Raw genomic sequence first — 21,955 nt, forward strand, 5'->3', positions numbered from 1 at the left:
AATTATCTCAAATATTTTTTAATAAAATATAAATCACAAATAATAATGATTTTGTCAAATGTCAGTATATATCCGATTGTTTTAGGATTATGTCATTAAACAAATCTTCCAATTAATTAATAATCAAAACCAAATAAACAACATATTCATAAAAAATGTTTAAAGCAAGCAATTTCAATCCATGTAATTTGGAATGAGAAATAAAACATGAAACAATAAATTAAAACTCATGCACATGATTTGAAAGCTTTTCCTCGTCAACATCTTCTTCTTCAATAGCCAAGCTTTACACTCTTTCATATCACAACCCTTCACAAATTCAACTCTAACAATCTTGCACTAAAACTTTATTTCTATTCCCTGCACCAACATAAATAATTAATAAATATAATTACAAATCAAATATACAATATAAACATTTTTAAAATTATTAGCAAATGAAAAAAAAAGAAGTAAAAGATGGTAAAAGAAAAACAACAAGTAAATAAATTACCTCAAATATCATTTTCTAGAGAGAAAATAGTAACTTTGAATGAAATTTTTCCTTTGGTTTTATTAAGCATAAGAACACATATATCGCCAAATTTCAGATTATTATGAGTCCGAAATTTACTCCAACCACCATTTAGTGTATATCGATGATCTGAAGTGAATTTCAAATTGACAATCCATGTTTTCTTAGGGTTAATAAAAAGAGTAACATTTCTTCCTTGCATTCCATGCAAAAATTTCTTACCAAATTCACTTGGTATGCCCTAAACACAAAATAGTAAAATGAGTGCAATTTCTAACTTTAAAATAAATTATTACTACAAAGAATAATCAAACAATAAAGTTAGTTACCAAGAGATCTCTTTCGATGGATGTCTTTTGAATCATGCATATAAAGAAGTCCTTGTTAGAGTGAAATGTGTTCTTCACTTTATCATACAAAACCCTACTTCTCTCCTTCCGATCTTCTTAGTTCAATAGAAAAAAAAAAAAAAAACAAAAATAAGTAACAAATTCCATAAAATAATATCAAAATAATAATAATAATAACAAGATGAGAGAATAAAATCTACCATTGTCCACATCTATAAGATTATGGGATCTTCCATTCTTTTGGACTTTTCTCTTCTCATGTTTTGATTCTTTTGGATTGATTTTCCTCTTAAAAACTTTTGAAGATTTTGGCCTTCCAATAATTTGCAAAGAATTTTCTGTCTCTTCAATCTCAATAGATTCTTCATTAATCTCTGGTAAATCATATTTTATTTCTAATCCGTTTTTACCGAATACAATCACATTAAAAAGAGAGTTTTCTTGATATTGAAAGACCAAAAGTTGTGAATCCCCCATAGATAAATAATTAGCAAATTCTTTCCAACCATTGTAAAACAAAACTTCATAATCACTATTTTTCTCCCAAAAAACTTTCTTTTGAATCATATTTGGTAGCCTTAGGGTAACTGGGTTTTCTATTCCCTTCCAATACCCTTTCACAAAACTGATAGGAACTCTCTGATACACACATAAACAAAGCAACAAAATTGTTATTTTTTTTTATTAAAAAGAAATTTTATTATAAGTATGGATTTTCCTAAGCAACATATTTAAATAAAAAAAATATCAGTTGAAAAAATTCAAGAGTTGTTACCAGTTTTTCTTCTTGGAGGGTACTTTCAAGAATAATCTTGAAAAAGTGGACACCATTATTCCAATGATCAACCTCTTGAGAAGACATGCTGTAACTTTTCAGAAGAACCAAAATAATGTTTTAGGAAAACAAAGAAGGATGTGATATATCAATGCATAGTCATACAAAATTAATGGTCAAGACTGTAGCCTTTTAAACATCAGATACAACGTTACAAATAAACAAATATAATCTAAAAAAACGATATTATATAATATATTTATGGGAGGGAATATAAAAAGAATATTTTGATTTTATTTGTCAACTAATTGATTATATAGTTGGGTGATTTTATTTTATATTAATTTAATTTTAAATAAATTTGGATCCTGTTTTGTAAAGAGCAAATAGATGATTTTAGTTGCTAAAAATAAATTTATTTAAGAACACGATTTTTTTACTAATTTTTTAATCTTTATTTTTTTTATGTTAGTTTGTTTAGGTAAGTAAATATTAAATGTAAGAGTATTTTCTTTCCTTTTAAGTCAGCAAGTCTTTGAAAACTATTTTTAAAAAATCTATTTAAAGTAATCAATCTTCCTAAACTAAGTCGTTAACTTGTGAATAAAAAATTCAATTATTTTTAATCATATAACATTATTAATACTAATTATATTTTTTCCAATTAAATATTTTGTTGGAAATAATTAAATATTGAAATTAATAAATTATTACATTTCATTGTCATATTTACTATTTAGTATAAAAGTTAAATTTGATAAGTCTTTGATTAAAATTATAGACTTGTTATTATGATAGAGATTATCATATTGAGAAACAAATCTTTTGTTATTTTAATCTAAAGAGTTACTAATAGTAGAATTATTGTGAATAGGACATCAATAACTTGATAGTTAAATGTATGTGTGATGGTCTTTAATGAATAAATATTAATAGCTCTCATTTATTAATTTGCATATATAGATGATGCATAGGTTGATATTGTCGCATCTTAAAAAATACGATTCTTCGTGACGATCGCGGAAAAAAAATAATTTTAACAGAGCCACCACGAACTTTATTTATTTTAATGAAGGAAAGAGAAAATATCGATAAAATCTTTAAAAAAAGAAAATGATCATCGCAACCAAATTCAGATTCGGAACTCGATTACGCAAGGGGAAGGTATTAGCACCACTAACGTCTATTGTACTCAACGAGAACCTTTTAGTTAAACTTGCGATTGAATGTTAGCTTATGTCAATAATTCAGATAAATAAATATATATGTCATGGTCATTATTGGATAAAGATTAATAGCTCTCATTTATTAATTTGCATATATAGATTATGCATATGTTGATATTGACCCATCTTGAAAAATATGATTCTTCGTGATCGTCGCGGAAAAAAATGATTCTAACAGAGTCTCCACGAACTTTATTTATTCTAATAAAGGAAAGGGAAAATATCGATAAAATCTTTAAAAAAAGAAAATGGTCATCGCAACCAAATTCGGGTTCGAAAGTCAATTACACAAGGGAAAAATATTAGCATCCCTAACATCTATTCTACTCAACGAAAACCTTTTAGTTAAACTTACGATTGAATGCAAGCTTATGTCAATAATTCAAATAGATAAATATATATGTGATGATCTTTATTGGATAAAGATTAATAGCTCTCATTTATTAATTTGCAGATATAGATGATGCATATGTTGATATTTTTGCATCTTGAAAAATACGATTCTTCGTGATGGTCGCGGAAAAAAATGATTTTAACCGAGTCGCCACAAACTTTATTTATTATAATGAAGGAAAGGTAAAATGTTGATAAAATATTTTTAAAAAGAAAATGATCGTCGCAACCAAATTCGGGTTTTGTAGTCGATTACGCAAGGGGAATATATTAGCACCCCTAACGTCTATTGTACTCAACGAGAACCTTTTAGTTAAACTTGTGATTGAATGTTAGCTTATGTCAATAACTCAGATAGATAAATATATATGTGACGATCTTTATTGGATAAAGATTAATAGCTCTCATTTATTAATTTGCATATATAGATGATGCATATGTTGATATTGCCGCATCTTGAAAAATATGATTCTTCGTGATGGTCACGGAAAAAAACGATTCTAACAGAGTTGCCACGGACTTTATTTATTCTAATGAAGGAAAAAGAAAATATCGATAAAACCTTTGAAAAAAGAAAATGATTGTCGCAACCAAATACGAGTTCGGAATTCGATTATGCAAGGAAAAAGTATTAGCACCCCTAACGTCTATTGTACTCAACGAGAACCTTTTAGTTAAGCTTGCGATTGAATGTTAGCTTATGTCAATAATTTAGATAGATAAATATATATGTGATGGTGTTTATTGGATAATTTGCACATATAGATGATGCATATGTTAATATTGTCGCATCTTGAAAAATAAGATTCTTTGTGATGGTCGCGGAAAAAAATGATTCTAACAGAGTCGCCACAAACTTTATTTATTCTAATGAAGGAAAGGGAAAATATCGATAAAGTTTTTAAAAAAAGAAAATGGTCATCGCAAACAAATTCGGATTCGGAAGTTGATTACGCAAGGGGAAGGTATTAACACCCCTAACGTCTATTGTACTCAACGAGAATCTTTTAGTGAAACTTGCGATTGATTGTTAACTTATGCTATTTGTTTTCTTCGAGTAATGAAAAAGTGTAAAAGGAAAAGAAAAGGGGTCGCAAAAATGTTTTTATTAGGGTGCTTGACAAGATTGTGAGGCTTGCTACTACGTATCCTCAAGTATAATGAGGAATTCAAAGCTACGTAGTTCTGGGCAAGACAAAAGATATTTTTGGTGGTTTTTGTTATAATGTTTGACGAGATGATAAATCTCGCTCCTACATATCTCCAGGTGCGTGGAGACCTTAAATCTATGTAGTTCTTGGTAGCCAATAGTGTTGGTTGATTGATTTTAATGGACAAATGTTTAGGTTGCGTTATAAAGGTTAGACGCTGACTTGTTTGCTCACGGACATGAGACTTAGCGTTTGTTTATGTTACGGTAGAATGGATTATGTTTGATCATGTTCTAGCAGTTTGAACATTTAGTTGTATGCTCACGCATGGGGGGCTTTAAGCGCTTGATGTATACGCGTTAGAAAGGACTAAAAAATGTTCGCATGTGAAAAGGTTTCGATCGCACGGGGTAAGAAAAAGATAAGTTTGATTGGTTTCGATCCATGGGGAGAGAAGTTAGGTTTAATGTGTTTGAATATGTTTTAGAGGGAAGACGATTATCCAAACAGAGAGCTCTACAATAGTGTTCAAATAATCAAAGATTGAGGAAGGTCTAAACCTAATCAATCCTTTTTATTCTTTATTACAAAAAAATGCGGCAAATTTCAGTCCAAGTTCATTAACAGAAGACGATTATTCGGACATGAAGCTCTACAGCAGTGTCCAAATAATCGGAGACAGAGGAAGGTCTAAACCTAATCAGTCATTTTTCTTCTATAAGAGAATCAACTAAATTCAATTAGTTATTGTATTTTATTACAAAAGACGAGCATTCAGGACATAAAGCGCTACAACATTGCCCAAATAATCAGGAAGGAAAAAGGTATACACCCATCATTCTTTTTCATCCAAGTTGTTGTGAAAAATGAGTTTGAAAGGTTTTGATTGTAAATCGGTTTCGGAATGGTTTGAAGTTGAATTGAATCGAAACAGATTGGTTTGAGAAAAAGAATACACTTGGCGTTGGACCAAGGATTTTTGCTTATTGAAAACGTACATGTTAAGTCGTCTTATTACTTAATTAATTCATGAGTAAAATGGTAATAAAAAAATGCAAAGTTAACCATAATATGCTCAATTTATGGTTAACCATAACGCGACAAAAATATCTATCAATATATTGAAATTTTCAATGACATAATGACATAAAATTGATAAATCTGCGATTTAAAATATGATTTATCACAATGAAATTAAATAACAACAATATAAATTTATTTACAATATATGGGAAGTGCAAAAAGGTTAATGAGCCTAACATTCATACAAAAAGGCAATACTTAAATTAAATTCAGTTTTTGTAATAATAATATACAATAATTATAAATATACATAAATTTATTTATAATATATGTTGCTGAGTATTCACGTTGCAGATCTTGCAATGGACATGAGACGCTACTGCTTTATCTATTGAAAGGAAAGTCCACTGCATCAACGTCAACTATATGCTCTTCGATGGGCATGGTATTGCAATAGCTTCTTCAAATTGATGCAACTCAGAAAGTGATTGAGAGAGAAATTAAGAGCGAGCGTTCAGAATTCTCGAACACTAAAAAACTGACTTATGTACCATTCTATTTTCAGGATCGTTGCATTCCAACTCAAATGATATTATCGCATCATTTTGCTCCCTCATTCATTTGAAGTAAGGTGAATGTAGGTTTTGGGTTGTGTTGAGCGAGACGGGAGACAGAGATGAACAGGGGAATTTGGTGGCTGATGTTTTGGTCGTGAAAGAGTGAGTGTGTTTCGAAAGTAGATCAAAAGTTGAGGAAAAAGATAGGTGTAAATCAGTGATGGGTGGTTATGGAGGTGTGGCAAGATGAAGCAGGTCAAGATTGAAGTGATGTTGTTTGAGTTGTTGCGATTGGTAGATGTTTGGGTAGTGGTTGAGTTTGCTGATAAAAAAAATAGTGATGTAGGTTTTTTGGGTGGTTGTAGGTGGTGGAAGCAATGAAGTACGATGAGGTTATCTCGTTATTGAATGTTGTGGAGTGGTTCACTGCGGAAGAGTGGTTTAGATGGTGGTTATTGGAAGGTTGTTGTTCGTCACCGATGTAGGGTGGAGTAGATGGAGAGGACGGTTTAGTGGTAGTTTATAGAGGGAATATGTGAATCGATTGGTATGTTCTTTGAAAAAGAAGAACAGTAAAACTCATAGAAAAGGAAGTTCCATTTTTCTTTTTTTATTCAAAATGGGATCCTCCCCTTTCTTCAAGGTCAGAAGCCATTTTCCTTAAAAGAAATCCCGTACCCCTTAACGTGATAGAGAGTGGCCTCCTTAGGCTCTGTTAGGATTTCCGAAAGAAGCCCAAAAAACATATTTTCTCTTCATCATTTGGGACACGTGGCAATGCTCAATTGGTTAATTCTTCCCCTTCTATTTAACAACCAATGAGAGGGAGATCATGACAACAAGTCTTCAATGAAATAAGGACATGTGGCATGTCATTAATGGATGGAGAGAGATACTTTTATTACTTTTTCTGATTTTTCTTTATTATTAATATTATTATTTGATTTTTGATTGGATGGTGGAAATAGACAAGGATAGCTAACATGAGTCATTGATTAATTTGAATCAATTATCCAGATTAAATCAAAGAAGCACACATAATTTAAAATGCATATAAAGCTCTTTTCAGAAGCTTTAAAAGATTAAAAATCAATTAAATAAATTTAAACAAATGAAGACATGCAAATTCAACAAATCACACACTGTTAAATAAATACAACAAAAATAAAATGAAGACATGCAAATTCATATTTAATTTTTTTGAATATTTTGACAAAAGAATAAAAATAAAATGACTGAATATGAATAAAAATTGAGTGCAAAAGTGCTCAAAAGATTAAAGTGAACGCACTAAAATGATCAGTGTAAAATGAACTTCTCGGAAACGTATAATTTAGACCAAATTTTGAAATAAAAATGATCGGTTAAAGAGACTCAACCTGATCAAAATTTGACTGAAAAAGTAGTCGAAAAAATAAAATGAGCATGCCAGGTTAAACTACGGGAATAATAGATTAATAAAACTGACGTTTGCATGCACGATCTTTAAGATTTTCGCCCGCTAATTTTATGTACATTTGAAAAACGATTCAACTGGTCTATGTGTTGATCCGAAAATTTATTCTAGACAACATTTTAGGTAATACGTGTGATGAAAGACATGTTATGCTATGCAGATGATGCAAAGTAAAAATAAAGTCAGATGTATGAAAATTTTAAAATGTCCGGATAAAGTTGGGGTATAACAGATATGATCATTGAACTGACTCAAATGAGATTTTTTAATGGTTAATATTACCTTAATCTATCAATAGAATATTCTCTATGAGATTATCATAGTAATTAACAAATTATTTATTGTATTTTGATTATAGACACCTAATACCTTAGGGTACTAGTTGAAAAGATATTGAATATGATTAAACACTTATATAATAAAAGAATAATCAAGATGGGATCCATCCACTCGTGGTAATGAGTTTGAGCTTTATGATTAAATCATGGCTAGAAAAAAATCAATTGAAGAAAAAATGAGTTTTTTAAGTCATTGATATTAACTTATTAGAGTTTGTCAATAATACGATACTCTAGAGTTAATTAGAGTTGTAATGGAAGAAAAATATTGTAATGGAAGAAAAATATTATATTATTCTTCTAGTGGTTCTTGAAAGTAAATAAATACTTCATACTATCTAGACGTTAAGGAATATTGTTAGACGCCTACCTTGATTAATATATTTGATTATTATATTATCGACATAGTAATGAACTTACATAGTCACACACAAACGAGTGTTTTGATTTTACTAAAGAATTATTTTATCATCCAATAATTAAATTATAGAATATAATTAATAAAATAAAATATTCTAAGTAGAATATTATAGTATTTTTTACTAGCACAAAATATATATATATATATATATATATATATATATATATATATATATATATATATATATATATATATATATATATATATAGAAAAACTGAGCATATTTATTTTGAAAAATAAATAAATGAAATATATAAATGCACCATGAAAATTATAAAGTTTTCAAACTCATCATTTTGGATTGTGATTCTTCAATTCTTAAAAAATAATGGTTATTTATATAATATGACATTAATAGATATAATTATTATTATGCATTATGATATATTAATATGTTAGGAATAGGAAACGGATTTTTTTATTAACATATATTATGCTTATCATATATAATATGTTGAGAATAAAAAATAGTTTTTTTAATTAACACGTATATAGGAATAAGTCTATAAATAGATTTCAAAATAATCAGTTAAGGCACATATTTTTCTTAATATTATACACGTATTGTTCAAAGATAATCTTATTTCACTAATGATAGTAAAAATTGATCTCGACGTGGATATATGTAGAGTTTTCATAGATTTGAAGAAATTTTCATGATTCACGAATTGATCAGTAGGTGTATTTTTTATATCTTGTCTAAAATAATATATTTATTTTGCAAAAATAGATCCAATTTCATTCCACTATATGTATTATGAACACTAGATATTTTCAATTGATATCAATAATTCAAATAATATTGAAGCGACAATAATATTTTATTAAAAAATTTGTACGCTTAACCGTGACGGTTATATATATATATATATATATATATATATATATATATATATATATATATATATATATATATATATATATATATATATATAATATATATATATATATATATATATATATATATATATAATATATATATATATATATATATATATATATATATATATATATATATATATATATATATATATATTCTTTAGTAAATCGATAATATATACAAATATAAATGTGAGCATGTTAGTGACGTCTTATAAGCTGCAAGTATGATTATATTTAACTTGGAACAATTTATGTTGTTATATATATTACAGTTTCAATTTTATTAAATAGTTTAGAATCATACGTGGTAAAATATAATTATATTATATTATGTATCGAGATGGTCTATATCGTGTAAGATATAATCGTTTCATATTATGTATAAGGATTAATTCTAAACATTTTTGGTATTCTAAAAGGATTAATTCTAAACATTTTTGGTATTCTAAAAGGCTTTGATTACATGATGTAATTAGTTATAATCTCTCTATATAAAATAAAGTCTCCGTAGTGTTTTTCAAGACACACGTTTTATTCAAATGTCTCTTAGTCTCCTAATTTAACATGGTATCTAGAGCCTGCTAAGAGACAATTCTTTTTTCGTCGTACTTTACCCGGTTGACCCACTGTCTTCCGGTGAGAATTTTTTTACAAACCGTGTCATCACTCCGGTTTGCTTCTCACTTTTCAAAATTCTCTGGTAACCTACACTATGCCAAACAAGGGATTAGACAGCGCTTTTTTTGACATTAGACAGCGCTTAAAAGCGCTGGCTATACTGGCGCTGGTATAGGTCTTAGACAGCGCTTAATTTACTAAAAAAGCGCTGGCATAGGGGGGGTTTAGACAGCGCTTTTTCAGTAAAAGCGCTGTCTAAAACCCCCCTATGCCAGCGCTTTTTTAGTTAATTTCATGTTGAAATTAACTAAAAAGCGCTGGCATAGGGGGGGTTTAGACAGCGCTTTTACTGAAAAAGCGCTGTCTAAACCCCCCCTATGCCAGCGCTTTTATTAAAAAAGCGCTGGCATAGGTGGTTAATTCAACAAAATATAGTGTAAAAAAGCGCTGGCATAGGGTGGGCTATACCAGCGCTTTTACAGAAAAAGCGCTGGTATAGCCCACCCTATGCCAGCGCTTTTTTACACTATATTTTGTTGAATTAACCACCTATGCCAGCGCTTTTTTGATAAAAGCGCTGTCTAAGGTCAAAATTAAAATGCCTTTACCAGCGCTTTTTGCCTAAAAGCGCTGTCTAAGACTCCAAATTTTGGAGGATCTTTTTATACGTTTTCACCACATTATTTAGCACCTGTAAATTGCAAATTTCAGCAGATTTTCATAAATTGGAGCTTGAATCCAATCTATATGCACCTTATAGTTCAACACATTGTAGTTCTATCTTCTGAATATGCACATATACTTGAAAATCTATATGCATTATAAACACATTATAGTTCAACACAATATACTTCTAATTTCAGCAGTTTTTTGAGTATTTATATATATACTTGAAAATGTTTGCCTTTACAAAAAATCTACACATTTCTAATAACCTCCAAAAATGCTAATCAAAATGTATTTCAACACATTCTAGTTCTATCTTCTAAATATGCTATATAACCTGAAACAACACCAAATAAAGATTGTAGTAAGCAAATGGAATTCACTCAAAGTTATTCAGATCACATTCAAAATTAAAGTAAGAGTTCAATACCTCACAAAACCTGTAGCTCGATAATGAATTGACACAATTCCTCTTTAATTTCATCCAACTGATCTTTTGAGTAATAAGCACATCTATATTCATCAAAGTACTACATAATAATATAACATAGTATGATTTAGTTAAATCTATTTAATTATGAGAAATATGTGTTAAATATGAAAATAACTCATAAGTTAGAAATCCATACATCAGATGGAATATCTGTTCGATCCATAAGAAGAGTTTCTTTCATAAACCTCAACGTGTAATATCCACAATCTATATTATTACGCTGTCGAGGACACTACACATGGAAAAACAATATGGATAAATATCCTAAGTTTTATCATGTGTCATCACTAATATAATCAAAATTGCGATAATTAATATACCTCCACTCTATTCCATGTAATGTTATTGGCTTTTCTCTTTGGTACTTGAATTTTTCTTTGTGCTCGAACAGTTTGTATAATGCTATAATGAAATATAAACGAATATTTAGAACAATTCACATAAATAAATAAGTATACACACGAATATTGGGTTATTTGCACTTACGTGTCAACTATCGTCTTCATAGCAGGGTATGTTGTCCAATCATTGTGTAAAGAATCCAAATAATACACAATTTCTTTAAAAGGATTTATCGCGACCAACAACCAATGTCCACTGTAATAAAACAAATGTTAGATGGAAACTTTCTACACGACGTCAAAATATGAAAAATTATAACAGATGAATTTAGATTGAAGAACTAACCCGTCGCCGGTATTAAACGGTAAAAAGAACAACTTTTCTCTATCTGTGTCGGCCATAAAGCGCTCGACTACATACGTCCTGACTTCATCTGGTTTTCTTATCATTTCGGTTAAGTTCGTTTTCATGGGATTTAAGAATGAGAATCTTTGCTCCAACCCACGCGGACCCATCAATTTGTCATATAAATACCTTATATAAAAACATCATTAACATTTAGACTATTCATATGAAACGAGTAAATAACTTGTTCAAGAATTTAAACAAAGTAGATCGGATATACCTCATGTATGTGTTGATAACACCAACGCTTAATTGCGTATGATACAAAATTTGATCAAAATCCTCTTTACCCAATGACTCGGCATACTCAAAACCAAAAATAGCTCCATCCATAGGTATTAAACGAACACATCCATCCGAAATATCTGTCGTTTCTAAATATGTATGGAGGCACGCTCTATACTTGGAAGGATTTTTCTTTTTAGCCCCGGTCCTCTTGGAAATTTCAGTCTTCTTAGCAACAGGAATCTAAATATCATATAATTAGTAAGGTGAAGTGTAAGATGACGAATTAACAGGAATCTAAATAGCATATAATTGTGATGTACCTCTTTTTGCGATGCAACTGACTCGATTTCCCGCGCAATCCCCTTATCTTTTGCTTTGGATTTTGTGGGAGTCTAATTAACATTAACATGTAAAAAATGTGTACGTAAAATGCGCGTAAAAAATTTGAATACCTAAAGGTTCATAATGGTTTTAAGCATACCTCATATCCTACGATAATGAGGTCTGTCGGCCATGCAACAAATGAACCTATGGCATCTCCCAATAAAGTTGCATCCGAAACATCGTCAGGATGTGGTAATAACGCATCCTTCTCCAAAGCAATATCAACCGAGACTTTCAAAGATCCAGTAGGGAGCGGTTTAGTGTGAAGTAATTCACCCAAATTGTTATGAACTTTCCCCTTGCCAACCATCCGATAAGTCGGTCTCGCTAAGTAGAGGTGACAAGGTGAAATGCCCTAAAACCAATAATAAATATGACATTTTTAATGTGTATATATGACAATTAAATAAATTAAGCTAATTTAATTTCATAATAAGATATATAATTACCTCTGGAATAGTCGGTTGAAAATTACAATTGATACTATCTTTGTCACTAGTATCTTTAAAACCCGCTGCTCGATCTCTTTCTCTTTCCTTTCTTAATTCAAGAACTTCAGCTTTTAATGCTTCCAAAGTTTGCTGCAGTTCTTTATTGCTAGGAGTCTTTTGTTTTTTAATATTCAAGGATTTTTGAGTGATCCCAAATCCCTTGCCCCTCACCCGACCAGAATACTCGGGAACATCTAATGCTCGACTCAGTATGCTCCTGCAATCAGTGTCTTCATATGGAACTATAGATTGAGATAGAGTCTCCTGAAAATCATATGAACATACACACAATAGTAATGTTATTGTCTTAAGTAAGTGTCAAAGTCAAAGTGTTCGAAATTGGACGATTCAAAAGTGTCAAAGTCAAAGTGTTATTGTCTTAAATAATGCTATACTTACACATTTCTCAAATATTTGTTGAACGTCTTCTTTAATCTTTCCATCCTTACCGACACGGGCTTCCTTCCACAAAACATGTGCCGGAAGAGATGTTTCAGAACTATTCTCCTTTGTTAACTACACATTAAGCATAATATGATCAAATATAACTCATGACAAAATATGATCAAATATAACAAGTATATCAATGCAATTTATAGATACTTACTATAGACTGCTCTAAGCGTCCATATCCAACACGCCCTTTTCTATAGGGATACGCCGGACTTGATGCTCTTTGCCGGTTTGTTTCACTTACACTCTTAAATTCTTGGGTTTTTCGTTTGGATTTAAACGTTTCCCATTCTTTAGGTGAAATCAAACTTGCATATTTAGATGGAAGCTCTGCATCAACAAAAGTACCTTCCGTATCCCTAAGAAAGGTGGTTGATAAAAAGGTTCTAAACCCTCTTAGTAACTTTCCGGCCAATTTGAGACAATGATCTCTTCTGTTTTCTTCGATGTCGAAACACCTCTACGAAAAACATACACACATTGCGTTAGTACAATTAATTTAAAGACATAATCGTCATTAAAAACAAATAACATCACATATGGTACCTTTATCTCACTCCATATTTTGTCTTTAGCTTCGTTCAATTGTTTATTTCTCCAATTATCACAAGTAATTGGAACTTCATTCCTTACCAATGCACCAATAAAACTTGTCAATGTTGAACCGTTAGGCTCAATTAGTTGTCCACCTTCGTTCCAATGCACTTTTATTAAAACGCCTCGATCTCTATCTCGAATAACTTTCTTCATAACCGTTATTCCACGTTTAATTTCCCTTTCCGCACCACCAACGGTCTCATCACCATGTGGGTGATCCTCGTTACTAGCCATCTGTAATAAAGAAAAACATAAACACAATATTAAGCAAATATGAATACAAATCAAGTAAGTGTCAAAGTCAAAGTGTATTGAATTGGACGAAAATTACATGGTAGCCTACAAACGGGCCAAAGGACTCAAAAATGAACTCGATTCGTCCAAATTCCGAGTGGAAGCATGTTTTTTGTAACAGTACAGCAACAGTAAAATCAGGGAAAAAGTTGTCCGAATCGAAAAACAAAGTATACCATTGGCTCCGGAATCGTGGAGAAAGTCTATTTTCATTAATCACATGCATTAAAACTCATCACGATTCAAAAATATAAAGAAATCATGCATTATCAGATATAACTTATAATCAAAGCAATTGAAAACAAAAATATAATGAAATCATGCATTATCAGATATAACTTATAATCAAAGCAATTGAAAACAAAAGAATAAAGAAACCATGGATAATTTACCTAAGTCACTAACATCTCTTTCTTTTCTTTGTTGGAATATTAATCACTTGTTTCTTAGCAATGCGTACGGATGAATTGATCCAAATTCCCTCATTATGATCGTTTCTTATATATGACTCATCCGGTATAAGATCATCAACTTCATCATTTCTATTCAACTCATTCCGTCTAATGCATGACTCATTCTCAACATCAATATCACATTGATCGACACCGCTATCATCAGTGACTTTGTTAGAGAAAAGCACTATAGACCATTTTGTACTCTTCGGGTCATTCACATAGAACACTTGTTTAGCTTGAGATGCTAGAATAAAAGGTTCATCTTTGTACCCCACCCTAGTAAGATCAACTTGCAAAAATCCAGACTTATCCATTCGTATGCCACTACTATTCACCCACTTGCAACCAAAGATGGGAATCTGAAACTTCTCGTAATCAAACACCCAAATGTGCTCAATAACTCCAAAATATGACAAATTTGCATATTTGGGGTTTAAGTCCTTCATACTTGATATATGCATTGCTTCAGCTAGCACGGTGACACCACTATTTTGCATAGTACTCTTATCATCTTGTTCTTTGGTATAAAATGTGTATCCATTAATTGAATATGCGCTATGAGAAAACACATGCAAACTTGGACCATATGCCAAACATCTCAACCTTTCTGTTACCGAAGAAGGATCTGAAGAGCGCTTCAAATAAATATGATCCTTCAACCATTGTATGAAACTTTGATTGTGCTCTATAACTATCCAATTTTCATTTCTGTTCGGATTTAACCTTCGGAGTACATCCTTGTGCATTTCAACATATGGCTCAACCTCATTATTATTGTGCAGAACATACAAATGAACTTGATCCCGTTCATCCCTTGATATTGTCACAATTTTATTCCCAATTAATTTTTTACCTTCCATTTTGTCGAAAATCTGAGCTCTGGGGAGTCCAATCGATTGAACGTTAGACAAATATTCAGTACAAAACTCAACAGCTTCTTCAACAATGTATCGTTCAACAATACAACCCTCTGGTCGACTTCGGGATTTCACGTACCCTTTTAATATTTTCATATACCGTTCAGCAGGGTACATCCATCTCATATAAGCTGGTCCACACAACTGTGTCTCTTTCACAAGATGAACAACTAAATGAACCATTATGTCAAAAAAAGACGGAGGAAAATACATTTCAAGCTCACACAAGGTAATTACAATCTCTTTTTGTAGTGTTGGTAAGATCTCGGGATCGATCACCTTACTACAAATTGACCTAAAGAAAAAACACAATTTAGTTATGGCACTTCTTACTTTTTCTGGCAAAATAGAACGTATACCTATCGGTAGAAAATGTTCCATTATAACATGGCAATCATGTGTCTTCAAATTCTTCAACTTGAGGTCTTTCATAGAAACAAGTCTTCTGATATCAGATGAGTAACCTTCTGGAACCTTAACTTCACTCAGAGACTTACACAAAATTTTTTTCTCCTTTCTAGATAAAGTAAAAGCGGCAGGTGGTAGATATGTTCGTCTTCCTTTCTTCACGGGTGCTAATTCAGTTCTCATTCCCATTTTTAACATGTCCTGCCTTGCTTTAAGGCCATCCTTAGACTTGCCTTTTATATTGAGTAATGTACCGATAACACTTTCAAATACGTTTTTTTCAATATGCATAACATCGAGAAAATGTCTCACGTACAAAGACTTCCAATATGGCAATTCAAAAAATATCGACCTTTTCTTCCACCCACCTTTCACAATCTTATGTGCAAAAGGCTTGCCAAACTCAGTACGCACATCTTTCACCTTTTCAAAAACTTGTTCACCTGACAATGCGGGTGGAGCTCTACGATGTTCGGTGTCTCCATTGAATGCTTTTCTCCACCCACGGTAGTGATGTTTAGAATGTAAGAATCTACGATGACCGAGAAACACATTCTTCTGGCAAAGTTCCAATCGAATCGTATCGGTTCCGTCTTCACAAACAGGACACGCACGTTGACCTTTAATGCTATACCCAGATAGATTCCCGTATGCTGGAAAATCATTAATTGTGCCAAACAACATCGCCCTCAAATTGAAACTTTCTTTCCTATATCCATCATAAACCTCCACACCGTTCTCCCACAAAATCTTTAAATCTTCGATCAGAGGTGTCAAGTATACGTCTATGTCATTCCCTGGTTGTTTAGGCCCAGAGATTAACATAGATAACATCATGTACTTACGCTTCATACATAGCCACGGAGGTAGGTTATAAATCATAAGAATCACAGGCCATGTGGTATGTGAGATACTTTGAAGACCATGTGGGTTCATTCCATCAGTAGATAATGCCAATCGAAGGTTTCTTGCTTCTGATCCAAACTCAGGATAATCATTATCAATCTTCGACCACTGTGGTGAATCAGCCGGATGCCGATACTTTCCATCAATAATTCTTTCATCTGCATGCCAAGTAAGATGTCTTGCATCGGTTTCACTACGAAACATGCGCCTAAATCTCGGAATTATCGGAAAATACCATAAGACTTTTGCGGGAGATAATCTTTTCTTATATCGAGACAAACCGCATTTAGGGCACTCAGTTAACATTGCATATTCGTTACGAAACAAAATGCAATCGTTAGGACAAGCATGTATCTTATCATAGCTCATGCCAATAGAGCACAACATTTTTTTGCCTCATAGGTTCGATTAGGAAGAACATTATCATCCGGTAGCATTTCTCTCATAAGGGCCAACAACTCTGTGAAACTTTTATCCGACCATCCATTGCCCGCCTTTAAGTTGTACAACTTTAATACCGCAGAAAGTCTTGAGAATTTAGTGCAACCTTTGTACAACGGTTTCTCTGCATCGCTTACCATCCTCTCAAACATTTCAGGACAATCATGAAGATCTTCATCCAGTGCTTCTACAATCTCTTCAACTCGATCACAATCGTATGTTTCCGTGTCTTTGTCGTATGAAGCATAGGTCGTATTACTTTTCTCCCTCTGTTCAACATTCTCGTTAATTTTCTCACCATGAAATATCCAACACGTATAACTTCGATCAATTCCACGCATCAGTAAATGCGATTTCAATCCATCTGCGTCAACCCGACCCATATAACAACAACCCAAGCAAGGACATTTCATTCGACTGGGGTCTTTGACATGTTCAACAGCAAACTTAACGAATTCCAATACCCCATTCTCGTACTCTTTCGACAATCGATCGGCAGACATCCATTTTTTATCCATGGTTTTCCTAAATTATTCACGCAACTATTTCAAAACAACATAAAAGAAGAATTTCCTAAGATAAACACTTTCGCGTCACAAAAAGAAGATTATTACAAACTAATAAATTATATATATATATATATATATATATATATATATATATATATATATATATATATATATATATATCTATTCTTCTACTAACTATGAAGTGAAGTAACTATAACTATGTTGTAGTTATGCTATTAAAATCATGACAATTTGGATATTTATTATGATTGAATGTCAAATGATTGGAAATAATTTAGAGGACTAACACCCTATATGAATAAACAACTTATTTCCGCGTTTATCATATAATTGCTTATATTATAAGTCATTTCTATGAAAAAAAGAAGAAGAGGCAATAAGTTACTACCTTTTAATTGTGGATGTCAACAAAGCTTGTTAGCAATAGTCCTCAATTGAGTCCTAAGGAAATGAACACCCTATAAAATAAACAACAGCTTATTAGACATTAAACAGATCAAGCAATGTATCAATCAGTCAGTAAAGTAATCAACTAAAGTACAAGCAATTCAAGTAGGGTAATATGTCAATCCAAAACTAGTTCAGCATTGTCAAAAACCAATTTAATACCAATCCAACTTAGCAAAATATTTTCCAAACCAGTCCAACACATTCAAGCAAATAACAAGTGTAGTTCAAATGTGCAATATAGTTCAGCAGTCCAACATAATTCAAGTTTAATCAGTTCAGTTTCATGGCATCAGAAAAAAAACAATTCAACAAGGTAAAATCACAAGCCAAGTCAATGCAGTTCCATTCAATTAACTTTGACTCACATCATTCCCATTCTAACAAGCTAGCCTTTCTTTAACTGTCTAACAGCTGACCTGCATTTTCTAAACTTGCATTTCAGTTTTTCATTCTAACACTAACCACACTAATTAACTATTTCATTAACACTAACACCATCTCCCTTTAACAGTTCTATCTAATCCTATCCAACTTACACGCCAATGCTAACAATCACATTTAACACTTGCTACAATTCATCATCAGTATAATAGAAACCTAATGGAAGCAAACACAAACCATCTCCCTTTGACATGGTGATTAATATCAAAAATATATACATTTGTTAACATACCACAAAAGAATCAACTGCCCTAACACACAAAAGAATCAACTGCCCTAACACAAGAGAATCAACTGCCCTAACACATGAACCACAAAAGAATCAACCCAGAAGCAAACCTTTATCACTAATAAACTGCCCTAAATAAAGAAAGATGAAACGAACAGAAAATGCACTTACAAAAATGTAAACGGTGATGAACGAAGTGAGTGATGAACGCAGGAATCAAGAATGGAGGTTTTGGGAGAAGCAGTGATGATGAACGCAACGAGTATGAACGCAGTGAGAAGAAGGTTGTGGGAGCGAGGGAAACAAAATGGGTCTTAACGTACTGAATGAATTCATATATTATAATTTACTAAAAAAAAAATTTGGTAAATAAGGCCTTAGACAGCGCTTTTATGAAAAGCGCTGGCTAAGCTCACAAATTAAAATGGCCTTAGACAGCGCTTTTGTTGTGATTAATTTAAATAATTTTAAGGCCTTATACAGCGCTTCTCCCAAAAGCGCTGTCTAAGGTGACCTTCTAAAAAGCGCTGTATAAGGTAGGCCTTAGACAGCGCTTTTGTTGTGATTAATTTAAATAATTTTAAGGCCTTAGACAGCGCTTTTGGGAGAAGCGCTGTATAAGGTGGACCTTCTCAAAAGCGCTGTCTAAGGTAGGCCATTTAGCAGCGCTTTTAAAAAGCGCTGTCTAAGACCATCCATTTAGCAGCGCTTTAAGCCATCTACGTATTCAGTTTCCTTATTTTTATTTTTTTTTAACGTGTAGCAGCGCTTTTGGAGAAAAGCGCTGTCTAAGGGGCGCTGCCAAAAACCTGTTTTGGCGTAGTGCTACCAGCAGAAGCGCCTCTTCCGATCCAGCTGTTCCCCACTTTTCATCGGCAGAAACCTCTGCACGTGACAGCACATCCGACGACCGATCCCGACAATTTTTCCACCACTCCACTCTCCATAGGGCAATTGTTTCAGACCCGATACTCATGGCTACTCCTTATAACTTTACGCCAAACTACGATGATTTCCTCAGGTGGTATCAGAATTATCAGAACTTAGATTCTACTGCTTCGGTAGCACACACTGGTAATTCATCTGCTTGTCTCTCTCAATCATCTTCTCTTGGATCTTGGGTCCTTGATTCTGGTGCGTCTGATCATGTTACCGGTAATAAAAATCTTTTCTCTTCCATCTCTACATCCGGTTTCTTACCTACTATAACTTCTGCCAATGGTTCTCAAACCCGATCCGAAGGGATTGGTACTGTTCGAATTCTACCTTCTCTCTCGGTTACTTATGTCCTCTATGTACCTAATTGTCCATTTAATTTACTTTCAATCAGTCGTTTAACTCGTTCTCTTGATTGTAGTGTCACCTTCACTAATAATAATGTTACCCTGCAGGATCGGAGTTCGGGATGGACGATTGGTGTCTGATGTGAGTCTCAAGGCCTTTATTACCTCTCAGTGTCATCTCAGACATGCTCAGCCAAAGATTCTCCACTCACTATCCATGCTCAGTTAGGTCATCCCAGTCTTTCCAAACTACATAAGTTGGTGCCAAATTTATCGAAGGTATCTAATTTACATTGTGAGTCGTGTCAGCTAGGGAAACACACTCGTGGTCAGTTTCCCAATCGAGTCAATAAACGAGCTTCGTCCCTTTTTGCTTTAGTTCACACCGATGTTTGGGGTCCCTCGCGTACTGTCTCTACTCTTGAGTCTAGGTATTTTGTCACCTTTATTGATGATTTTTCACGTTACACGTGGTTATTCTTAATGAAGAATGGATCTGGATTATTTTCTATTTTTGAACAATTCTATCAAGAAATAAAAACTCAATTTGGTGTGTCTATCCGTACCTTAAGAAGTGACAATGCTCGTGAATATTTATCCCAACAATTTCAAAATTTCATATCACGCAATGGTATTCTCCATCAAACATCTTTCCCTCACACACCTCAACAAAACGGGGTAGCCGAACGCAAAAATCAGGATCTTGTAGAAACCACTTGGACCCTACTTCTCCATGGTAATGATCCACTTCGATTTTGGGGGGATGCTGTGCTAAGGCATGTTATCTTATAAATCGCATGCCCTCATCTGTCCTTAACAATAAAATCCCTCATTCAATCCATTTTCCCAATTCCCCACTTCACCCAATTCCTCCCCGAGTCTTCGGGTCCACATGTTTTGTACACAATCTCTCTCCTGGTCTTGATAAACTCTCAGCTCGATCACTAAAGTGTGTCTTTCTTGGTTATCATCGATCCCAAAAAGGTTATCGTTGTTATTCACATACTCTACAACGATACCTAGTATCGGTCGATGTTACCTTCTTCGAGTCGGTTCCATATTTTGAGTCCAGTCACGTAACTCCAGAACCCATTCAAGAAAGTACTCCCACACCTTTTCCGGCAGTTATTAATGTCCCGCCTACCATTATCCCCCATCAGTCTAGGGCTCCTGACCCACCCACTTCTCGACCATTTCAAACATATCAGCGTCGTCACCCAACACCTGTCGTCCTTGTCCCTGAGGTCATACCTGTCCCTGAGGGCATTACAGACTCTCCTCCGACGCCTCCGCCATCACCGGATCTGATCCTGCAACCTGAGTCTGATCTTCTGATTGCCCTTCGAAAAGGTATACGTCAAACACGAAATCCTTCTTCACATTATATTGATTTATGTTATCATCGTCTTTCCCCTTTGCAGTATACTTGTTTGTCTTCTTTGTCTTCTGTTTCTATTCCTAAAACTCCATGTGAAGCATTGTCTCACACTGAGTGGAGGCAAGCAATGATTGATGAAATGTGTGCTCTTCAAAGTAGTGGTACTTGGGAACTGGTTCCTCTACCCCATGGGAAATCTTTAGTTGGTTGTCGTTGGCTTTATACAGTGAAGGTTGGTCCAGATGGTAAGATTGATCGATTTAAAGCTCGCTTGGTAGCCAAAGGATACACTCAGATTTTTGGATTGGATTATAGTGATACCTTCTCGCCTGTAGCCAAGATGGCATCTGTTAGACTTCTTCTAGCCATTGCAGCCATTCGACATTGGCCTCTTCATCAACTTGACATCAAAAATGATTTTTTACAAGGTGATCTTGAAGAGGAAGTATATATGGAGCAA

At 33.0% G+C, this 21,955-nt stretch overlaps 2 protein-coding genes across 5 annotated transcripts; both read right to left on the reverse strand.

The window, feature by feature from the left end:
• Positions 1 to 494: 494 nt before the first annotated feature.
• Positions 495 to 1,726, reverse strand: LOC127121305 (B3 domain-containing protein At3g18960). The gene is made up of 4 exons (XM_051051840.1): positions 1,640 to 1,726; positions 1,065 to 1,503; positions 844 to 959; positions 495 to 755 (listed from the first exon to the last, which is right to left on the reverse strand). Exons 1-4 carry the CDS (start codon positions 1,724 to 1,726, stop codon positions 495 to 497), a joined length of 903 nt encoding a protein of 300 aa, XP_050907797.1.
• Positions 1,727 to 10,552: 8,826 nt separating this feature from the next.
• Positions 10,553 to 19,204, reverse strand: LOC127118872 (uncharacterized). Of its 4 annotated transcripts, XM_051049111.1 has the most exons (15): positions 19,006 to 19,204; positions 18,103 to 18,172; positions 13,713 to 13,997; positions 13,321 to 13,626; positions 13,113 to 13,229; positions 12,672 to 12,977; positions 12,320 to 12,577; positions 12,159 to 12,230; positions 11,831 to 12,078; positions 11,551 to 11,739; positions 11,350 to 11,460; positions 11,184 to 11,265; positions 11,000 to 11,095; positions 10,801 to 10,900; positions 10,553 to 10,707 (listed from the first exon to the last, which is right to left on the reverse strand). In XM_051049111.1, the coding sequence occupies exons 3-14, from the start codon at positions 13,995 to 13,997 to the stop codon at positions 10,802 to 10,804; spliced, it is 2,169 nt and encodes a 722-aa protein (XP_050905068.1). In that variant the 5' UTR covers positions 18,103 to 18,172; positions 19,006 to 19,204; the 3' UTR covers positions 10,553 to 10,707; position 10,801. The 4 variants fall into 4 exon arrangements, with proteins under 4 accessions (XP_050905068.1, XP_050905067.1, XP_050905069.1 ...); XM_051049110.1 differs by lacking the exon at positions 19,006 to 19,204 and having other exon boundaries at positions 18,103 to 18,985; XM_051049112.1 differs by lacking the exons at positions 18,103 to 18,172; positions 19,006 to 19,204 and adding an exon at positions 14,450 to 14,812.
• Between the last annotated feature and the right edge of the window lie 2,751 nt (positions 19,205 to 21,955).

Source organism: Lathyrus oleraceus, chromosome 2 (assembly GCF_024323335.1).
Source record: "Lathyrus oleraceus cultivar Zhongwan6 chromosome 2, CAAS_Psat_ZW6_1.0, whole genome shotgun sequence".
Classification (NCBI taxonomy): domain Eukaryota; kingdom Viridiplantae; phylum Streptophyta; class Magnoliopsida; order Fabales; family Fabaceae; genus Lathyrus; species Lathyrus oleraceus.